Source organism: Aulonocara sp. 'chitande type north' Nkhata Bay, linkage group LG1 (genome assembly GCF_057382095.1).
Source record: "Aulonocara sp. 'chitande type north' Nkhata Bay isolate Kocher_YH1m ecotype deep benthic linkage group LG1, A_spYH_male_GT1.1, whole genome shotgun sequence".
NCBI lineage: Eukaryota > Metazoa > Chordata > Actinopteri > Cichliformes > Cichlidae > Aulonocara > Aulonocara sp. 'chitande type north' Nkhata Bay.
This window is the reverse complement of record NC_141344.1, coordinates 42,525,488-42,544,646: the sequence shown is the minus strand read 5'-3', so window position 1 is coordinate 42,544,646 and position 19,159 is coordinate 42,525,488. Positions and strand designations below refer to the sequence as shown.

The 19,159-nt window shown below is 43.7% G+C and overlaps 2 protein-coding genes across 4 annotated transcripts; one reads left to right on the top strand and one right to left on the bottom strand.

Annotated features, from left to right (window-relative positions):
• Nucleotides 1-249: 249 nt before the first annotated feature.
• shcbp1 (SHC SH2-domain binding protein 1) lies at nt 250-12,076 on the bottom strand. Its single transcript, XM_086297095.1, has 13 exons — nt 11,803-12,076; nt 11,030-11,236; nt 10,830-10,945; nt 8,624-8,832; nt 8,446-8,541; nt 8,136-8,366; nt 6,941-7,118; nt 6,366-6,486; nt 5,469-5,600; nt 2,887-3,005; nt 1,536-1,622; nt 1,174-1,312; nt 250-1,097 (listed from the first exon to the last, which is right to left on the bottom strand). The coding sequence occupies exons 1-13, from the start codon at nt 11,939-11,941 to the stop codon at nt 766-768; spliced, it is 2,106 nt and encodes a 701-aa protein (XP_086153221.1). The 5' UTR covers nt 11,942-12,076; the 3' UTR covers nt 250-765.
• Nucleotides 12,077-14,866: 2,790 nt separating this feature from the next.
• Nucleotides 14,867-17,789, top strand: tssc4 (tumor suppressing subtransferable candidate 4). 3 transcript variants are annotated; one of them, XM_086297069.1, is made up of 2 exons: nt 14,867-15,011; nt 16,357-17,789. In XM_086297069.1, the coding sequence occupies exon 2, from the start codon at nt 16,383-16,385 to the stop codon at nt 17,253-17,255; it is 873 nt and encodes a 290-aa protein (XP_086153195.1). In that variant the 5' UTR covers nt 14,867-15,011; nt 16,357-16,382; the 3' UTR covers nt 17,256-17,789. The 3 variants fall into 3 exon arrangements, with proteins under 3 accessions (XP_086153195.1, XP_086153203.1, XP_086153210.1); XM_086297077.1 differs by lacking the exon at nt 14,867-15,011 and adding an exon at nt 15,020-15,180; XM_086297084.1 differs by lacking the exon at nt 14,867-15,011 and adding an exon at nt 15,020-15,279.
• Nucleotides 17,790-19,159: the final 1,370 nt, after the last annotated feature.

Below are 19,159 nucleotides of genomic sequence, written 5' to 3'. Positions count from 1 at the left end.
ACTATAATTATGTAACTATATTTGGAGTGTTTCAGTAAAGAGGTTAACCCCCCCCCCGTCAGTGTCTAAACATATATAAGGACCTAACTACATAAACCATGGTATTTAAAAAGGAGTTGTACGTTTTGTTTTTGTTCTTCATTAATGGAATTGCACAGAACTGGTCAAGGACGGCCACACAAGTTTGCCAGCAAAGACCCGTCCGACATGTGTTCTTTGTCCCAGGTGAGGTGCACATCCAGACAGAAGAGGATGGAAATATGACTTTAAAATGTATTTTATTCATCCATTTCACAAAATGCATCATCAACCACACTTGGTTCTTTCTAAATATTAAACTGTAGAGTTAATTTTTATTGTTTTCAGAACATGGCAAATAAAACTTTTCTAAACTGTTAACTTTGTCATACACGTCTGAAAAATCTGAACTCATTGTTCTAAAAAGCATCTGTGTGAACCTCAGCACTCTGCAAGCCACCACCTCAGAATAAAACAGAAACCAAACGTGGATTTAAATTCTTTTTTAAAAAGCTCAGAGGAATAAAACGGATAAACGAATTTGTGCAAATTCCACAGGAAGGGTTGATCCACAGCCACTGGACGTTAACATCAGAACTGATATTTAGACCTGCCTGTGCACAGCTCCACACACGTGAATCAGAACAACACATTCCTGCAACATTTATTTTATGGCAAAAAGATTAGTGTCATCATACACACTGGGCAGAAATGCCGAGGGGTGCGTGGCAATGTTAGGTCACAGTGTTAGTAGCAGAAGGTGCCAAAATCGCCCATGCCGTTGCGCTTGAACTGGTTTCCTTGAAAGGACACAAAGATTTGGTGGTCTTTCAGATCCTCAACAGCTTGGCTGGACATCTCCACGTTCCTGCTTAGCTGACGGCTAAACTGCCACTTCCTGCCTGTAGACGCAGCCGCATCACCGTCTGAGCTGTTCTTAGCAGACCCAGCCAAAAAAGGTAGCGAGGGGCTGCTGCTGGACGTGGTGCTGACAGGTGGTGTTGAAAATGAGGTGGAGATCAAGTGATGGTCTAAAGATCCTCCCTGCTTTTCCTCTTGTGTGTGTGCATCAGGGTGCTCTGCGAGGAAAGGGGCAGCTGATTATAGATTGTGCACTGGGCTATCAAAGCTGCCTCACATTACCACCTTACCCACCTTCACTTCTGCCCACAGGGATGCTGGGCTCTTCCCCACTGTTGGGTTTCACCAGAATCACCCCATAGCCTTCATTGTTGTGGATCACATTGTTCTCCATGGTGATGGAAGGCATTGCATCCATCTGATCAGCAAAGTCCTACACGCACACGCACATGCTGGGCATCACACCTGCAGCCTGTTTGTTGCAATGCAGCAGTGCTAACCACTGCATCACTGCCACTCAAAGCACAAGCACTACTGTGTCCACAATGGGGGTAAAAGGCCTACTAACAATACAGCATCAGTGATAACAGCTTTACAAAGTCAGGACGATGGAGTTGGCAGAAATATGAATATTGGCAAGATGAATCTCATCTCACCTTGATGAGGATCCCATCCTTACAATGATGGATGCCGTTACCAACAAGACTGCAAACGCTGCCGGGGTAAATCTCCACACCTGCCCCCTGCACACAGACAAGGAGCAGCATAACCAGTCAGCTGATCAGAGAACCGTCACACACAACAAGAACACTGGGACATAGGGTTGTTTTGTTTTTTTACACAAAGCTTTACTGATCTTGTGTCAGGTCATTAGCTGGCAGGTCAGCATAGTTTCCAGTGTAACACATACTTCACAGTAGGGCCGCCACAAATAATTATTTTGATAGTCGACTAGTCACCGATTATTTTTGCGATTAGTCGACTAATCAGATCATCATCCATTGGACGTAAAACTACAGCTTATTGCACCAGCAGCATCTGCTCTTATATAACTATCATTAGCTTACAGCTTTAAGTGTTTAAGGTCTGTGCTAACTAAAAATAAAGACAAGATGATAGTTTATTAAATTTTAATGAAATCTGCAGATTGTTTCGGTGAAGTTTAATAAACTCCTTGCTATCTAAAATATAACAGGACACCGGAGTAAATTCTGGAGCATCTCACACTTCTGATAATCAGCTGTCTGCTTGATGTTTATTCAGCTGTGTAAAAACTGTAACTTTAATCTCAGCCAAACCGATTTACTCAGGAACAAATAAAATACTGAAAAAAGCCAAACAATAACATGTTTAAGTTATCTAAGTGACTCATATATCATGTTTAACCTGAGTAGCGAAAGACGGCGGTGGGTTTGCAAACGATTTGCCCAGAGTCCGGTGTTCTCACGGCTCTAGTGACCTAGCCCCCGGCTCGCTATCGAGCTAGTGGGTAACAGCCGTCTCCGAAAACGTCGGAGCGCTTTTGAAAATATGCGGTGTCTTGATAAACTGAGCAGATATTTGAGGTTTACACAGCTACATTCTCGCCTGAAAATATGTTAAACGTTTATTTTGTGACCCAGAAAGAATAATAAGAGTAATATTAAAACTAACTAGCTGCCGCCATTGTTGGAAACTGAGCTGGGCCGCGCTATGAATTCTGGGTCACAGCTTCTTCTTCTTCTTCGGGGTTTAACGGCAGCTGGCATCCTTGTACATGCAGTGCTGCCATCTCCTGTTTCAGTCCGTTATTACACTCTTAAATCCTGCTACTTATTCCTGCGTCTTTTGGGATCTAACAAAGCTTCAAACGACGCGTCGACTATTAAATCAGTCGTCGACGATTTTGATAGTCGACGTAATCGTGACTAGTCGACTAATCGTGGCAGCCCTACTTCACAGCATGGAGGAACTGGCCATATCTTTTGTTTCCAGAAAACCATGTGATGGGTGGAGTTCAGGTCTCACCTTGGAGCCATACAGGTCGCACATGTTCATGGTGAGACGGGCAGATGTTCTCACGATGACTCCAGTGGTCTCACACTGTAGCACACAGTTCTCCATATTCAGAGTCCCCTGACGCACACCTGGCAGTCAAACCGGAACGAGAAGAAAGGCATCATTACTACACACCTCAACACAACACCATGCACCTAAGATAAACACAACCTCCAGTCCAACTGACCACACGACCTAAAACAGACCTGGGCATTTTACACGGGCCACATACGGTATGTTGTAAGCACAAATTAACAAGTGTTTATGCTGTGCATGCAATACAACTGTGTTGCTTTTATTTTGAAAACCCTCGACGTATTATCTGCTTCTGTCTGCACAGCGTCAGGTGATGCCAGCTACCCCTGGCCCCCTCGGTCATGTTTGACTTTGACTACTTTTCCCAGGCTGTGGATGAGAGCTGCGGTGTACGTGACACTGCCCAGCTACTCGTCTTTTTACGTGGGATCACTGCAGACTTCAAAATCACGGAGGAGCTGGCAGCCATGCAGTCAATGAAAGGGACAGGGAGTCATTTCTTCACAAAGTTAAATGCATGCTTGGAGAAGCTGGGCATGAAATGGGACAAAGCGATAGGTGTGAGAACAGATGGTTGACCAAGTCTGACAGCTAAAAATGTTGGACTTCATCAGAGCAGAGCACTGAATCACAGACAGTTTGTTGCACTTTTGGAGGAAAACGTAAGCTACCACACAGCTGTCAGGAGGCTCGGTGTGGGAAAACTGCAAAGCAAGGGCCTTTTTGTGCATGCAACGTACAGAGCAGTGAGGGCTTTCAAGAGAAAGTTGCAGCTTCTCTTAAGCCAAATGTGGGACAATATTCTCACTCACGTGCCAACACTCAAGGAAGCCACACCACCAGCTGATCACCTCCACAGGTACTCATCCATGTTGGAAGCATTGCATGGTGAGTTTTCAAGCCAATTTCAAGACTTCAACACAGCCAAGAGTGAAATGCACACAGTTTCTTCTCCCTAGTCTGACACACTACTGGCAGAGCAGTTTAGGTCAGTCCCACTGCCCGAGTTTCACTCTCCACTCAAAGACTTTCCACACAAGCCCAGAGAATTCTACTCCACTTAGGATCTACCTACGTATGTGAACACACATTCTCAGTGATGAAGTTCAACAAATCCAGATCCTCTGTCACTGATGATCACCTCTTAGCTGTACTTTGAATAGCCACCTTAGACATTCAGCCAGATTTCAATACACTTGTTCAAGCTGAAGACAGACTGGATTTTTCCTCACTAAACTGAAAACATCAAAAGTTGCTTATTTTTAAACACCTTTACAGTATTTGTGAAAATTAACAAGCTAAAATTAAACAGTAATGATAGTTTTTGTTTTAAGTTGTTGTTACTTTTATAGGATTATTTTCTTCTTCGTCCTACACCACAATTCAAAAATATACAGAAATATCTACAAAATATTCTTATACTTCTGATTACCAGCAGCAGCTTTTATACATATATACACACACACGGCAGTATCGAACGCTGCACTGAGGTCTAGCAGGACAAGCACAGAGATGAGTCCACTGTCAGAGGCCATAAGAAGATCATTTGTAACCTTCACTAAAGCTGTTTCTGTGCTGTGATGAGCTCTGAAACCTGACTGAAACTCTTCAATAAGCCTCTGCAGATGATCTGTTAGCTGTTTGACAACTACTCTTTGAAGGATGTTTGATATAAAGGAAGGTTGGAGATTGGCCTATAATTAGCTAAGACCGCCGGGTCAGGTGATGGCTTGAGTGAAGTAACGGTTTAACTACTGCCAGCCTGAAGGCCTGTGGTACAGACTTTTTGTCAGCCTGGCTACAGTGCTAGAGACAAACCTAGGGCTGCTTATATTTTCTTCAATTAGTCATGAAAATCAGTCAGATGTTGTAGCTTTAAGGAGAGCTTTTTTTATAACGCAGCAAACTGGCTTTCCGGGCTAAATGATGATCTTCTAAATTAGCGAGATATCATTTCCTCAGAATTATCTGTTTAAGGTGTGCGTTTGAAAGTTATACAGAATACTGGGCGTGGCTCAAGAGTTCGGCGTTCGTCTTGTAATCGGATGGTTGCCGGTTCGAGCCCCGGCTCCGACAGTCCCGGTCGTTGTGTCCTTGGGCAAGACACTTCACCCGTTGCCTACTGGTGGTGGTCAGAGGGCCCGATGGCGCCAGTGTCCGGCAGCCTCGCCTCTGTCAGTGCGCCCCAGGGTGGCTGTGGCTACAATGTAGCTGCCATCACCAGTGTGTGAATGTGTGGATGAATGACTGAATGTAGTGTGAAGCGCTTTGGGGTCCTTAGGGACTAGAAAAGCGCTATACAAATACAGGCCATTTACCATTTACTGTTCTTCTGATCTGACACTTTGTTCAGGAAAGCTACAACACCCAAAATGAAGTAATCAGCCTACGTCTGCACTTGTCTTAGTGTTTGCGGCTGGGTTTTTAAAGAGTAAAGGTTAGCTCCTGTGTCCCTGCCTGTTTGAATATGACACAATGCGTTAGTGTGATGGCAGCTCAGAGCACGTAATACTCACACAGAATGCCTTCAATGGCATCATGCTGGATGAACTTGATGTTGGAGAGTCTGACATCAGCGCCTGTAGACTCCACAAATGAGTCACCTTTGCTTTTCTTCTCAATCACCACTTCATCAGGAAACCCAAAGCCTGACACACACACACACACACACACACACACACACACACACACTTAAAGAAGCCCCTGAAACCACACAAAGGGGCTCTGCATTTCACACACTTTCCATTCAATGGTGGCTGCATGTAACTGTAACCATGATCAGAGGAGATCTCAGCTGAGTTGGCAAACAGACCGCGGCATTCAGGATGAAGAAAATGTGACAAAGATGGAAATGTGTGCGATCCACCCTCAGACGTGTCAGCAGGTGCAGGCATTTACACCCGGCTCCACGTCAGCACCTTCATAACTGATGTCCATCTCGTCTCCCTGAATGGTGTTGCTATAGCAATAATAATGTTTGTATTAATGTACGAGTGCTATCACAGGTGATATGATATCACAGCACCAGTGTATGTGCTGTCTTTTTTTGTAATATATCAACCTGCGAACGTTTGGGCTCAGCTGCAGCTCAGGAGCTCCGCTGATGGTGTCAATGTTCGAGGGGTCCTGAAGTGTAGCTGCATGTGACCATCACAGATCAGTCTACCTGTACATACAACTATGAAGTGCACTGTGAAGCTCCCAGGTTAATAACTTATAACCAACGTTTGCGTAAAACATAGTGGCCCCTTCATTTCAACCATGGCGAGCTTGCATGTACTTCTTAATTTGATGGACACACAAACAGGGCTCTTCAAGAGGAACGGCACATCATGCATAAAACATCTGAATTGACATCTTTGGTTTCCATGTATTAGCATCACTTCTACACAAGCATGGCGTGAGTGTCCTACCTTCTATGGTGATGGAGTCTGGTATGAAGATGGAGCTGCTGACACTGTACATTCCTGGGAGAACAATCACCAAGTCGCCCTGATAGCACGAATCCACAGCTGATACCGGCTCTCTGTGGAACTACGTACATGACACAGTCACCATTAGCAGCTTACAGTCGCCTCACTATGGTTACAAGACAACAACATTAAAATTTGCTGTGTAATAGAGCATGAATGCTGTCAGTGCGAGGGGTTAAGGTGAAGGTTTGGGTGGCTGTAGCTCAGGGGTTTGAGCATGTCATCTGCTAACTGGAAGGTTGGTGGTTCAATCCCCGTCTGCTCCAGTCTGCATGCCAAATACCTTTAAGCAAGGTACTAACCCCAAGTTGTTCTCTGATGCATCAATCGGAGTGTGAACGTTAAAAAGAAGGAAAGAACGGATAGAAAGAAGTGCTTGTGGGTGTGAGGCATGTTGTAAAAAGCGCTTTGAGTTCAGGTAGAGTAGAAAAGAAGAAGAAACAATCCGGTCCAAACTCCAAATGTATTCGCTGACGTGATCTTTGGACACGCAGCTATGCTTCTGTGCAACTGACCTGAATTTCAGTGTCTTCAGATGAGCATAGAGGAATGAGTCTGGCACTAAGCAGAGACTGCAGCTGGACGGTGCTGCAGGACGCAGTAACCACATGAACCACCTTTGCGCCTGATGCTCGAGGTCCTCTGCTCTGCACACACTGCTGCCTCGTATTTCCTTTATAGGCCAGCACGTATCTACATGAGAGGAGGGGTGTAGAACACTGGGCGTGAGAAGGAACAATGAAGGACATGCACACGAGGGTTTTAATAATCGATTAAAATCGATTCTGGCTTGGATAATGTGAAATCGATTCATTAAAATCCTGAATCGATTTTTTAATATAAATTTATTTTGCCCGAAATGCCAGAATCTCAGGTTAAACCTCAAAATTTCAACAACCACCAAACAGCTAAGACAGTAATGAGAGCAGGAACACGGCTTCTGCACAGAGACGTGAACACACAGCGCCGACCCGCCGACGGATCAGAATCAGTGAGATGTGACTTTCTCACCCGACAGCACGGACACGGTCGGGGCTGAAAGCGGACAGCTCGCCGTTTCTGATCCGTCGGCGGGTCGGCGCTTTGTGTTCACGCCCTTTTTGCGCTGTTAGTTTGATCTCTCTCCAAACTACGCTTCACCTCTTCACCTTTTCTGCATTATTCGCTTGCTTGTTACACACAAGTCTACCGTTGTTTACAGCCTGTCGGACGCTGTTTTTTTCCCCCTTTACTCTCTTGGAAATGAGATTTTTAATCTCAATGAGATTTTTTACCTGGATAAATAAAGGATTAATAATAACTTACTTACTGAACAAATTTAAACTCTTTAAAATTATACAAAATGCCTGTTAGCCGTATCTCTAATAAAACCGCTGTAACGTCAGAGCTAACGTTCATATGTTGATTAATGGTTTTCTTTCGTTTTTGATCTACTGCAGAATGTTTTTATAAAATCCAGAACAGGAAAACCACCTTCATGTTTTTCTGTGTTTTATGCTCAGCTACTTTGACACAAAGGCCTCGCTGTGATGCTCACACCTTTGATAAAGTCTTGCGTGTGTCAGCTTCCTTTTTATTGATACAGAAATATGGAAATGTACTGATCTGAATTATAATATTTCTGACTGTCTGAGGCAATTTTCCCAGATTCAAATCGAATCGAATCGATTCTAGAAATCAGTGACGATGCCCAGCCCTGATGCACACTACCTCAGCAGGGGGTTCTCAATGATGCGCAGCTTGCGTTTGAAGCTCTCCAGCTGGTCACAGAGCTTCAGGCCCTCTACCATGGACACGTTGTCGAGCTCCGAGTCCGAGTCGGCACTGAGGCCACTGCGCAACGCGGAGAACTGCTGGAAGCACTTGGAACACTTCTCCAGTAAGGACTGGTACTCTGCCACCAGGCCTGCTGGGACTCTGTCCTCCAACATGTCGTAGTAGCTACGATAAGACATGTTTTAGTCAGGGCTACGGGCACAAACAAACACTTCTTAATATAGGATCATCCTAGAGTGCTCACAGTCGTATCCGGGGTTCCACACAGCGGACAAAGTAGTCAAAGTCATCATCCTCCTCTTCCTCATCCCACTCCCTCCAGATGTGTTTATAGAAAAACCTGCAGATGAAAGGAAAGGATGTCACATATACGTCAGGGCAAAACAACAACATGTAATCTCCCCGTGGCCTCCAAGTCCTACCTTACATGCTCAAGGGCAAGGGCAGTCTGATCAATGTCCCCAGACTCCTCGTAGACCACCTGCAGCTCCTGCAGGGGCACTTTGTGCTGAGTGGCCTCCAGGAGAGACGTCATGGCCTCTTCATGGAGCTCAACGCCTCTGGTATCACACTGCAGAGGCAGCACCAGCCTCACACGTGCCTTCAGGTCCTTCACTTCCACGTCTCGCACCTGAAACCACCAGCAGCCACAACCCAAGGATTACAAACCAACGTCCTCCAAGCTCTACATTAGCACGCACGTTTGTTTGCTGCGCCTTTGATTATGTGCATTTACATTCTGTAAAGGCAGCAGACACTGTGCAGCCCCCTCTTTGGTCCTTTTCCAGTGAGCTACAGTCACTGATGGCATCAACAGCGTTACAGTGCACTATAGTTGTGTAACACTATAGCACTGTGGGTGGTGTTTCCAAACTATAAAATAACCACTGAGCACTTTCAGAAAAACTAAAGAAATTTTAAAAAGGTAGAGAAAGTAATGTTTTTAGTAAAAAAGATTGCTGCACTCATAAATATACATTGATTAGTGTGCAATAACATTTCCTAACAAATTGATGTGTTCTTAAAAACGTTTATCCATTAAGAGTTCACAGGAGCAATGTTGGAGCACAGGCTATGTTGGCCCGCCACCTCGAATCCAGCGCTCAGGTTGGACCTCTGTATGTCACTGGAGACTCGCCAGATACGTACTTTTTAAATTTAAAGATGACAAATGCCTAACTCTCAACCTACATGACTTCACCACTGGCCTCTGTCTTCTGCCCCTCCTCCTCACCTCATGCCTTGTCTCCTGAACTGAAGTCAGGGCTCCAACACAGAAAAACTTGCATAAACATGTGTCTGTGAAGGTTCTCAGTCATCCAGGTCATCGTAGCCTCAGGAGCTCGCAAAGGAAAGCGTCTGGACTTCTTTAAGTTACTTGAAGACGTTTCACCTCTCATCCGAGAAGCTTCTTCAGTTCTAAGGTCAAATGGTGGAGAGTCCCAGATATAAACCTAGTGGGAGTGACCCCCCACAGAGGGACCAAGGACCCACCCTGAGTGGGTGTGAGGGCCATCTGACCTCAGGACATCACATGATAGGGTGGGGCCAGGTTTCACAATGAGCTCACCCGAAACCCTGGCTGATTGTGACCCAATCCCTCTTTCACACCGTGGCTCATGTGATTAGAGGATCATCAGGGGTCCTTTTGTCCCTCTGTGGGGGGTCACTCCCACTGGGTTTAAATCTGGGACTCTCCACCATTTGACCTTAGAACTGAAGAAGCTTCTCGGATGAGAGGTGAAACGTCTTCAAGTAACTTAAACAAGTCCAGACGCTTTTCTTTGCAAGCTCCTTTGACAATGTATGAACATGCTTGTTTATTCCTGAAATTGTCACAGCAGATTACACATCTGGCCCTTCTGTCTCAGGACAGCTGACTACAAGCCAGATAAAGACCAGCTGGTCATAAGCTAACATCATGCCAGCATGTCAGGCTCTAGTGTCCTACAAATCACACTTTCCCTCTGATAAACACTTAGATTACATTCTTAAACAATATAAAAGTTTTTTCACTAAATGTCAGAGTCTGGCAACGTTAGATCCACTTTAAGCAACTTTTCTCCTAACAGAGACTGCACAAAAATAAAACAGGCAAGACTTAGTGACAGAAAAGTTCAGAATATCCTCAACATCTCTGTCATGAGCCAAAAGTGACTGATCCACGCATCTCGACTCCTTTCACACTTACACTTCCCTCCAGAGTAAATGATGTGGACAACAGACATTTTGACAGCTGAGGTAGACGGCGCACTGACAGCCTACAACCACTACAGCTGAACGGCAGCCAGCATCGTTTGTAGGCATTTAAATTGCTGTAAAGGACTCGCTGGCCTACATTCTGTCATGAATGACATCAAGTCAGTGTGAGCCACAAACATCATTCCTGTCACAAGTTCAAGATGCAATCGGTGTTTGATAAAGCTGACAAAGCTGAGATGGTTTTTGTTTGCACTTGTTGCACTGCTGCACGCAGCTAAACATGATGCAGAGTGGAGTACACAGCTACAGCCATCACCCTGCAGACTCCGCTTTCACACGTGTCATCAGAGAGGGATGGAAAGCAGTCCTTACAGCGTCGTTATGACTAGACTGTGTGATCACAGGTTAATGAAAGCATTACGTTACCTCCACCAGAACATCAAAGATATCAGTAGACCAAAGAGCCAACCAGTCACATGGCTCCACCGTTTTCTCCAGGTAGTCTGCTGTGAAGTCCTTCACCTCTGAAGGCTTACAGTCTCCTACACACACAAGAACACAAGGACTGAGATCAGCAGTCTAATTTCTCAGGGTTACGATTATTAATATTAGCAGGCGTCGGTTACCGAGCATGTAGTCCTGGTAGGCCTTGAACCTCTCGTAGAACAACAGGTGGCTGGTCTGGAACGTGTCAGGAAGACTTGAACTTCCTCCCGAAGGTGGCTCACGTCTCTGCAGCCCAGTCCCCGACGCTTCAGTGTTATAGTAGTATGTTCCACTGTCGTCATCACTGCCATCTTCATCTTTCTTCTCCTCCTCGTTTTTAAACAAGGCTGTTAAAGACGGAAACACCATGGAGGAAAATCTTTGTTCACATGGACTATTTTACTGGTCAAAAGCAATAAGACTGACGGACTGTGTTTAAATTAACCTCATAAATGAAATATTCAGCGTTTATTTCCTGGTTTGTAGGGACTCCTGAAAAGCAAGTCTACCACACATCTGTTTGAGCGTTACCACTTAATCTGCGACACCTAACAGCTGGAGCGTATACTAGCATGTGGTACATTTGCACAGAGGGCTGAAAGAGCCATTCAAAATGTAAGCATAGCTTAGTGCCACAGTAGTGTTGAAGGTTCAGCCTACAGCACGATGTGTGCACGTTTATCTGCATCACTGTTGCAGAACCGTCTGCGTAGACGCGTCGCGTGAGCGAAACATGAAAGCTAACAGCGTTAACGTGACAGGCCTGCTACAAACACATATGCGCTGTCATTAGCACACATGGGTCAGTTAAGCAGTGCTAGAGCAGTCAAATGCACGGCAGGAAACCTACAAGCTGGTTCCTGTTTTAAAAGATTACAACGCGGACGTGGATGATCACTGCTGCTGACCTCACCTCGATTTATATCCGCCCCGCCGTAGCCTTTACCGGCCGGGCCGTTGTCCGTGTCTCCGTTACCCAAGTCCAGATTAACCACGACCACGTCTGACGCGTCGTTCCCCGGACACGCAGCATCCCGCGAATCCTGCTCCATAAAGAACTTGTAAAATCTTTTCTTCTGCACGTTTAGGCTGAAAGCCACTAACGTCTCTTCGGAAAACAGTCACAAAACTAGCAGCAGCCACCCTGTTTTCAAAATATCCCGGTTTGGAGTGTCTCAACCAATCACAACAGGGCAGCTGCGGGATGGTCCGCCCCCTAGTGCAGACGTGTCGAGTAGCGTCCGCCCTGATGATTCTTATAATAATAATAATAATAATAATAATAATAATTATTATTATTATTATTATTATTAGGGCCCGAGCACTGAGAGTGCGAAGGCCCTATTGTGTCTGCTCCGTTTCCTCTTATTATTATTATTATTCAGGAAAAACAAGGGCCTTTTTGAGGGCCTAAACATGCTCAAAAACTCATGAAATTTTGCACACATGCCAGGTCTGGTGATTTTGTATTTTTGTATTTTAAGATTTTGTATTTTAATGGTTTTACATATCAGCACTGGGAAATGTCAGTGTAATGGTGAAACAGCAAAAAACCGGGGGGATTTTCGAGACTAATGAAAATGTCCGGATTTTCCCACAGAGGACTCGTATGTGTGACTTCATCCCTGAGCAGCAGCTTTGTGGTTGTTCTGCGCTCACAGACGGGACAGACTGCGTGCATCAGTGCCTATTGATGTTTAAAAAATGCCAAAGCACAACTGCAGCTTTTCAGACGAACTGCAAAAAAAATTCCCTCGTACCGTCGTATTTTTCTTATACAGATGAGGCCTTATTTCTGTACCATTATTTAATTCCATTTTTTAATTTCATTTTTAATTAACATATTTAAACGAAGGCATCGTTTAAATATGTTAAAAACTGGGTCAAGTGTCCTCTGTTTTGGAAAATATGGTGATACAGACTGTATGTTGCAATTATTTTTGTTTTAATGAAGAGGACACTGATGTCATTATAGGGTCCAGACAGATAGGTTGTCCATTTTTTAAGAGTGAAGAGGGAATGACATCTGTAACTGATTCTGCGAATGCCACATTTTAAAAAAAATAAATTCAGAGTAATTCAGCAATGCTCAACTATCTGTGTCAGAGTCCCTTGATTAAATTGATTAAAAAAGAACTGAACACTGAGTTTTTAATATACACTGGAGCGGACTTCTTCGGCTTCTTATTGGCGGTTAGCAAGCAACGTTTTGGTGCAGTACCTCCACCAACTGGAGTGAAGTGTGAATGGTATACTAACTTTCTACATATATATCTAGGACTGACCTCACACCCTATTGTTTGCCAGTGGTAGTTTCAGTCAATGTGTAAATGTGCTGTTGATACGGTTATAGGGAAACCTGCAGTCAGCTGAGACTGAAGTCACTTGGATGAGTGATGAAACGTGTTTCCCACTGAAAATGCTCCATCCAGACACACAGAATCAACCCTTTGGGATTTCCTTTCCTGGATGATTGAGTATACATCAAGCCATATATTTATAATATATAATAATAAAATTATAAACTATATTCTCTCTATTAACTCAACAAAAAAGAACATCTGAACTAGAAATTTGTCCAAAACATCTTTATGTCCAGCTGCAATTTGTTGTTTTGTAAATTATGTAACAGTTCTCTCATATTTCGTAAAGAACAATAATGTTATACTGCCTCTTCTTGAAAACAAAAGTTCATTTTCCTGCAACATGGATTGCAGGATTCTTTATATGGATTCTTTTGATGTGCATTCTTGCCTGTGCATTTGGGACAAGCTCTTATCTTTTGCAAAGATAAATCAACAAATGAGGTTATTATTCCCCCCCCCCCCCCCCCCCCCCCCACACACACACACGTTAAATACTCGCTGAAGTAAAATGTATTTCCTCATTGCATTGAAGGCAGAAGTCAAATCAACAACATTGCACCTCCTGTGCCCTTTGTGACTTTTTCCCACTGATCCACTTTTGAAGAGGTGAGCTATTTATTAACCACTTGCTCCATCCATTAAGCACAGGGGTCAGGGCCACTGGACGAAACTCACTAAGGGCTTTGGAACCCGGCCTGTTGAGAAGTGGCTTAATTATTTCTTAATTATTTCTTAATTACACTAGTCTTCCGTATTCTAGGAACTATTCAAGTATTTAATACAAACCAAAACAGTTTGATCAAGATCCTAAGTTCCCCTTCAACTGTGCTTAACAAGCTTTCAAAATGCTTTATATGGCTCAATCATAGACAAACATTTGCCAACCATTTCCTCAGACAGATGAATTGTAGTGCTCTGGGCTACGTCAGCCATCACAGTCCATTGTCCTTTCTTTAAAATCTGCAGTATCAAAACGAGTATAAAATTATTGAAATTATTGGCAAAGGACAGACAGTCAACTGGACAGTGGTACATTTGGCCCTTCCCATCATCCCGTTCAGACCCTTAACATTAATCCCTGTAATCTTGTCTACTGTGCAGCCAAAATGACTTGATTGCATCCTTTTTCCTTTCCCCAACGTAGTTTTAAAATCTCTTGACATGGATGATCCTCATTATTATTAAATTCTTCTTTTATCTTTTTAAAAGCAAACATTACATTTTACCAATCTTCCAGATTATGCCATCATCAGAAAAGCCCAATCCATTCTCCAAATGTTCAAACTTATCAGTAATAATGATAGATAAGAATGTGGACGCTCTATACTTCCCTGGGAGAAACCATTCTCAGAAAACAAAACAAATCCCTGAAACACTTTGTGCTGTTCTTACTTGTATTCACCGATCATGTAAAAAATATAAAAACAAACAAACATTGAACTATTAATGCCTATCTCCTTTAATTTTATTAAAAACATTCCACGATATATCATAAGCTTTCTCCGTGTCAACAAAAGGCAGCCACCGCACTCTCCTTCCAAACATAAAACGGTGCATAGTATATGTCAGGATGCTTCCCGAGTGAAACGCGCTGTAGCCTTTTCTGTGTAGACTTTTCGCGGGAGGCTCGTCTGATCCTTTTGCAGCCACAGTTTGTGGCCGCTGGGGGCAGCAGCTTCTGAGACGCAAGCGTAGAGGAAGTCGATGTTTACGCGTCGTTGTAAACTACCGGGTCGGTGTTAGCGCCAGCAGTCAGGTAAACCTATGACAGGGTGAAATGTTTTTTGAGAATGATCCCCGGCAGTTCTCTTACCGCTGCTCTGCAGCGCAACAGCACTTAGCATTAGCGTGCTAGCTGGCTGGACAGGAGCCGGGACTGCGCAGAATCAGTAACCCGGGAGATCCGCGCAGCGCTGTGCCACAAAGTAATTTTCGATGTTTCTTTGTGTTTCCAGCGTGCAGTACATTTACTTCTATTGTTAGATAGGCTGTGGAGAACAGGGTTTGCAAAAAGGTTATATAAAGTAAGTCAGAGCTATACCGGTTACGGTTACAGTTTCTGTTGTCCTCTTGGCCGCATCTCTCTTTAAAAAGAATTTATGTTAGTGCCACTCTTTACCCGAATAAGTGAAGGATGTATAGCAGTCACTTTGTCAGCCACTGATTGCAATGTTTAACTTGAGTACTGAAGGCGAGAAAGACATGTCCTGGTCAAACATGACTCCATGATTCCTCACAGTGTTACTGCAGGAAATGCCCTCCAGAGGAAGAATCAGCTTTGATATTCCCAAGATTTTTAGGGCCGAGTACAATAATCTCCGTTTGAGCTGAACTTGGAAGCAGAAAGTTAGAGGTCATCCAGTTCTTTGAGACATTCCTGTTTTTAAACTAATTGATGGGTGGTGTCTCTGCTCATTGACAGATAGAGCTGGGAATGATACTAATGATGGCAGTATGAAGGAAGCCTCTATAATGTAAACAGAAGCACTTGCATGAAATGTGTGTTATTGGTGTGTGAATGAGGCTTGCAGCAGAAAGCGCTTTGAGTGCTCACTTAAGTATAAAGGTCAGTGTATTATTATGGCCTACGCTCACTCTACAGTATTAGTGGCATGACTTAAATATTGTTATTAATAATTATCGCCATGTCGAGGGTGTTGCATGCTGAATTTGACATCACATCCTGTGTCACGTGCTTCAGTCGGTCGTGCACCTCTCACCCCCTCTTTTGTAGTGTGCTGTGGCTGCCACAGCTGGATTTCAGACTCGAGTGTACAATCGTAGGTTTTCTACCACCGTTGTAATGATGCATTCCAGTAAAGAAGCTCAGAGACATTGAAACAGTTTGAAAACTTGGAGAGTTTGTGGAAAACACAAAGTATTGGCATCCAGTTTTGACTCGTCCAGAATCTGTATATCCTTATTGTCATTGTAACAGGAGTCCCTGCAGCGTCAAGAGAACAAGTTTAAATATAATTACAAAACAATAGCATGAAATGCTTTTTTTGATTTTGCAATGTTCTTTGAGGAACAACAGTTGAGCCTTGTTGGCCTTATGATGGTTATTTATAGCACAGCTCTGTTCCTTTCTCCCTCATCAGGTTCTCGTCAGAGTGTTGGTGTCAAGATGTGTGATCAGAAGCATGTCAGACAGCACGGTGATATGATAAACAGTGACGATGGCGACCAGCTGTCAGCCAGTGATGAATCTGAGCCTGAACAACAACCCAGCAGAGCTCCATTTGACCCAGACCTAGACCACAGTGATGATGATGATGATGATGTGTGTGCACCAGCAGCTATTCCCATATCTCAGAGTTCATTCAGTCTGAGTGGAGGTACCTCAGCCTTCTCTGACCGCAGCCACAGTATCTTTGACTGCCTAGACAGTATTGGCAGGCAGACTTTCTCCTCTCTAAATCAGAACACTGTTGCAGACGAATCCTCACTTCACAGTCAAAACACAAGCCATCCGTCATCCATCTGTCCCACACCACCAAAGAAGAGATTAGTCCCAGACTACCTAGTGCATCCTGAGCGCTGGACACATTACAGTCTGGAGGATGTGAATGAGAGCAGCGATCAGGAAAATAGCAGGGTGGCTTATCAGTTCCTGTCCAGCCTGGGGCAAGAGGCAAGAGGCAGTTCCCCCTGTGACCTCCAGCACAAGATGATCTTCAGACCCAAGCAACTGCCGAAGGAACAACCTAATGATCAGCTTTCTCTTGTGAGTGCAAAGGAGACAGGAATGCATCTCAGTCACCTACTGGAGGAGGAGGACGAAGAGGCAGAAGGAAGGAAAACAGAAGAACATCTAGACAAAACTGAGAAAGGACAAAAAGATGAAGAGAAGGACACGAGTGGAGCTATGGGTCAAGGAGAGGAAAAGAAAGAGGTGCAAAAAGAAAAGAAGGTAGAAGAGTCCAGGTGCCAGTTCACCTCCTTCAGGAATATGATGACTAAAAACTACAGGAAGCGTCCCGGCTGTGAGGACAACTGATGACGGCAGTGACGTCCTCACCGTCAGCAGCTCAGTGTTTCATCGTACGGTCATATGTGAACTGTACTCTTACTCCGCATGCCTGTGTTTGTTCTGCTTCACCCAGCAGCGATGTTCCAGAGTGCTTCACTTCATACTTCCAGTTTCCTTATTGTAGAATTTTAGTTCCTGTTGTATTTGGTATTGTGAGATCAAGTGTTGAATTCAAAGGTTTTTGAGAAAATAAGAAATGGAAAGTTTTCCCAGTGATAGTAATTACTACCATTAAAAACAAATAAACACACCTTCATCACCAGTTTCACCAACACATTAATGAATGAGACAGGCAGTACACAAAATGTAAAGAGATGTTAAGTAAAATGAAGGGTTTATTATTTGCTACATCTTCCAATCTGAATAAACTGTCCTTTTTTTAATTGAAGAAATGGATCCAAATTACAAATGTTTGGATAAGTCAGTTTTAACCATTGATTTAACACTGTTGCCATCTTCTGGAATAAAACTGTTGTAAAGTTGTAAACTACTCGTCTAAAATTGTGTGGCTCCTCCGGCTGCTGAAACAGCTCTGACCCAGGGAGACCCGACTCTGCGAGACTTCTGAGAGTCCCCTGTGTTACAGATCCTGTAAATCCAGATTTTTTTATAGGCAGGGCCCTCGTGGATCACTCATTCTTCCTGCAGACTAGACTGAACTGCGATCTGGGGATTTTGAAGGTCAACTTTGCACTTAGTCATATTCTGTTACCATCGGGCATTCTCCTGCCTCGATGGGGTGCATGTGGGCTGCAGGTATTTCAACATCGAACATGAATATCGTGACAATATCAGCAACATGTCCACTGAACCTGAACATGTGGGGGAAAGTTATTCTCAACGATGAGTCCAGATTCTGCCTACTTCACGTGTTCTGCTTCATTAATGAATTCTCCAATAAGATAAGATAAGATAACCTTTATTAGTCCCACACGTTGTTGTTTGTTTCCCAAGCTATGCATTAGTAGAAAGAGATTGAAATCCTCCAACTAGCCACCTCCACAACACAGCTCAGAGAGGTTAAAAGGTCTTAATATCCAGCCTTATGTGAGTAAAAATGCTTTTCTCTATTTCCTAATAATAAAGCATTTTTGGTCAAATATAAATCAGAATTAGTTTGATTAATATATAAATAAGAAATGTAGTTTGAGTAGTAGAAACAACTGTTCTAATGTCTGAGTTTGGTGGTGGTGTGTGTGAATCTGAAAGTTTTGTAATTGTTTAACACAGAACTGTAATTATTGGGTTTTGCTGAAAGTTGATTCATTTTGAGTGCAAATAAAAAAATAAATATGTTTAAGTTAAATGTGGGACGACAGCTCTCTCTGTCCTGGTCGTTGTGTCCTTGGGCGAGACACTTCACCTCCCGCCTACTGGTGATGGTCAGAGGGGCCGATGGGCGATATGGCAGCTTCTGTCAGTCTGCCCCAGCTGTGGCTACAACCGTAGCTGCCTCCACCAGTGTGTGAGTGTGAGAGTGAATGAATAGTGGCATTGTAAAGCGCTTTGAGGGTCTTGAAAATTGCTATATAAATGCAATCCATTATTATGATCCAGTATAATGTAGTATATAGTAGTAGTATAATAGTGTAGTATAATTGTGATAATGATAGTGACAGGCCTCACTCAGAGCCTGACCTTGGTGTATCCAGGTGTGTGTGTGTGTAGAGCTGGACTGGAGCCACTAACCTCCAAATGTCTGACTTTTAAAATGACTTAATGCAAGAAGTTGCATAAAATAAATACAAATAAATGGTAATTGTCTCGCGGTTAGCTGACTGCCTTAGCTGCCAAAGTGATGTCAGCCCTTTTTAGCCATAACCAGTGACTGGTCCTCTCAGCAGTGTTAGCTAGTTCTCTAATTCACAACA

What these genes read in the sequence shown, in the direction of transcription:
- shcbp1 (XM_086297095.1), bottom strand. Translation starts at nt 11,941, where the DNA reads ATGGAGCAGGATTCGCGGGATGCTGCGTGTCCGGGGAACGACGCGTCA. An exon ending in CTTGCCCTTGAGCATGTAAG is followed by an intron (nt 8,542 to 8,623) that starts GTAGGACTTGGA and finishes TTTCATCTGCAG; the next exon opens with GTTTTTCTATAAACACATCT. An exon ending in GCGACCTGTATGGCTCCAAG is followed by an intron (nt 1,623 to 2,886) that starts GTGAGACCTGAA and finishes GTCTGTGTGCAG; the next exon opens with GGGGCAGGTGTGGAGATTTA.
- tssc4 (XM_086297069.1), top strand. Translation starts at nt 16,383, where the DNA reads ATGTGTGATCAGAAGCATGTCAGACAGCACGGTGATATGATAAACAGT.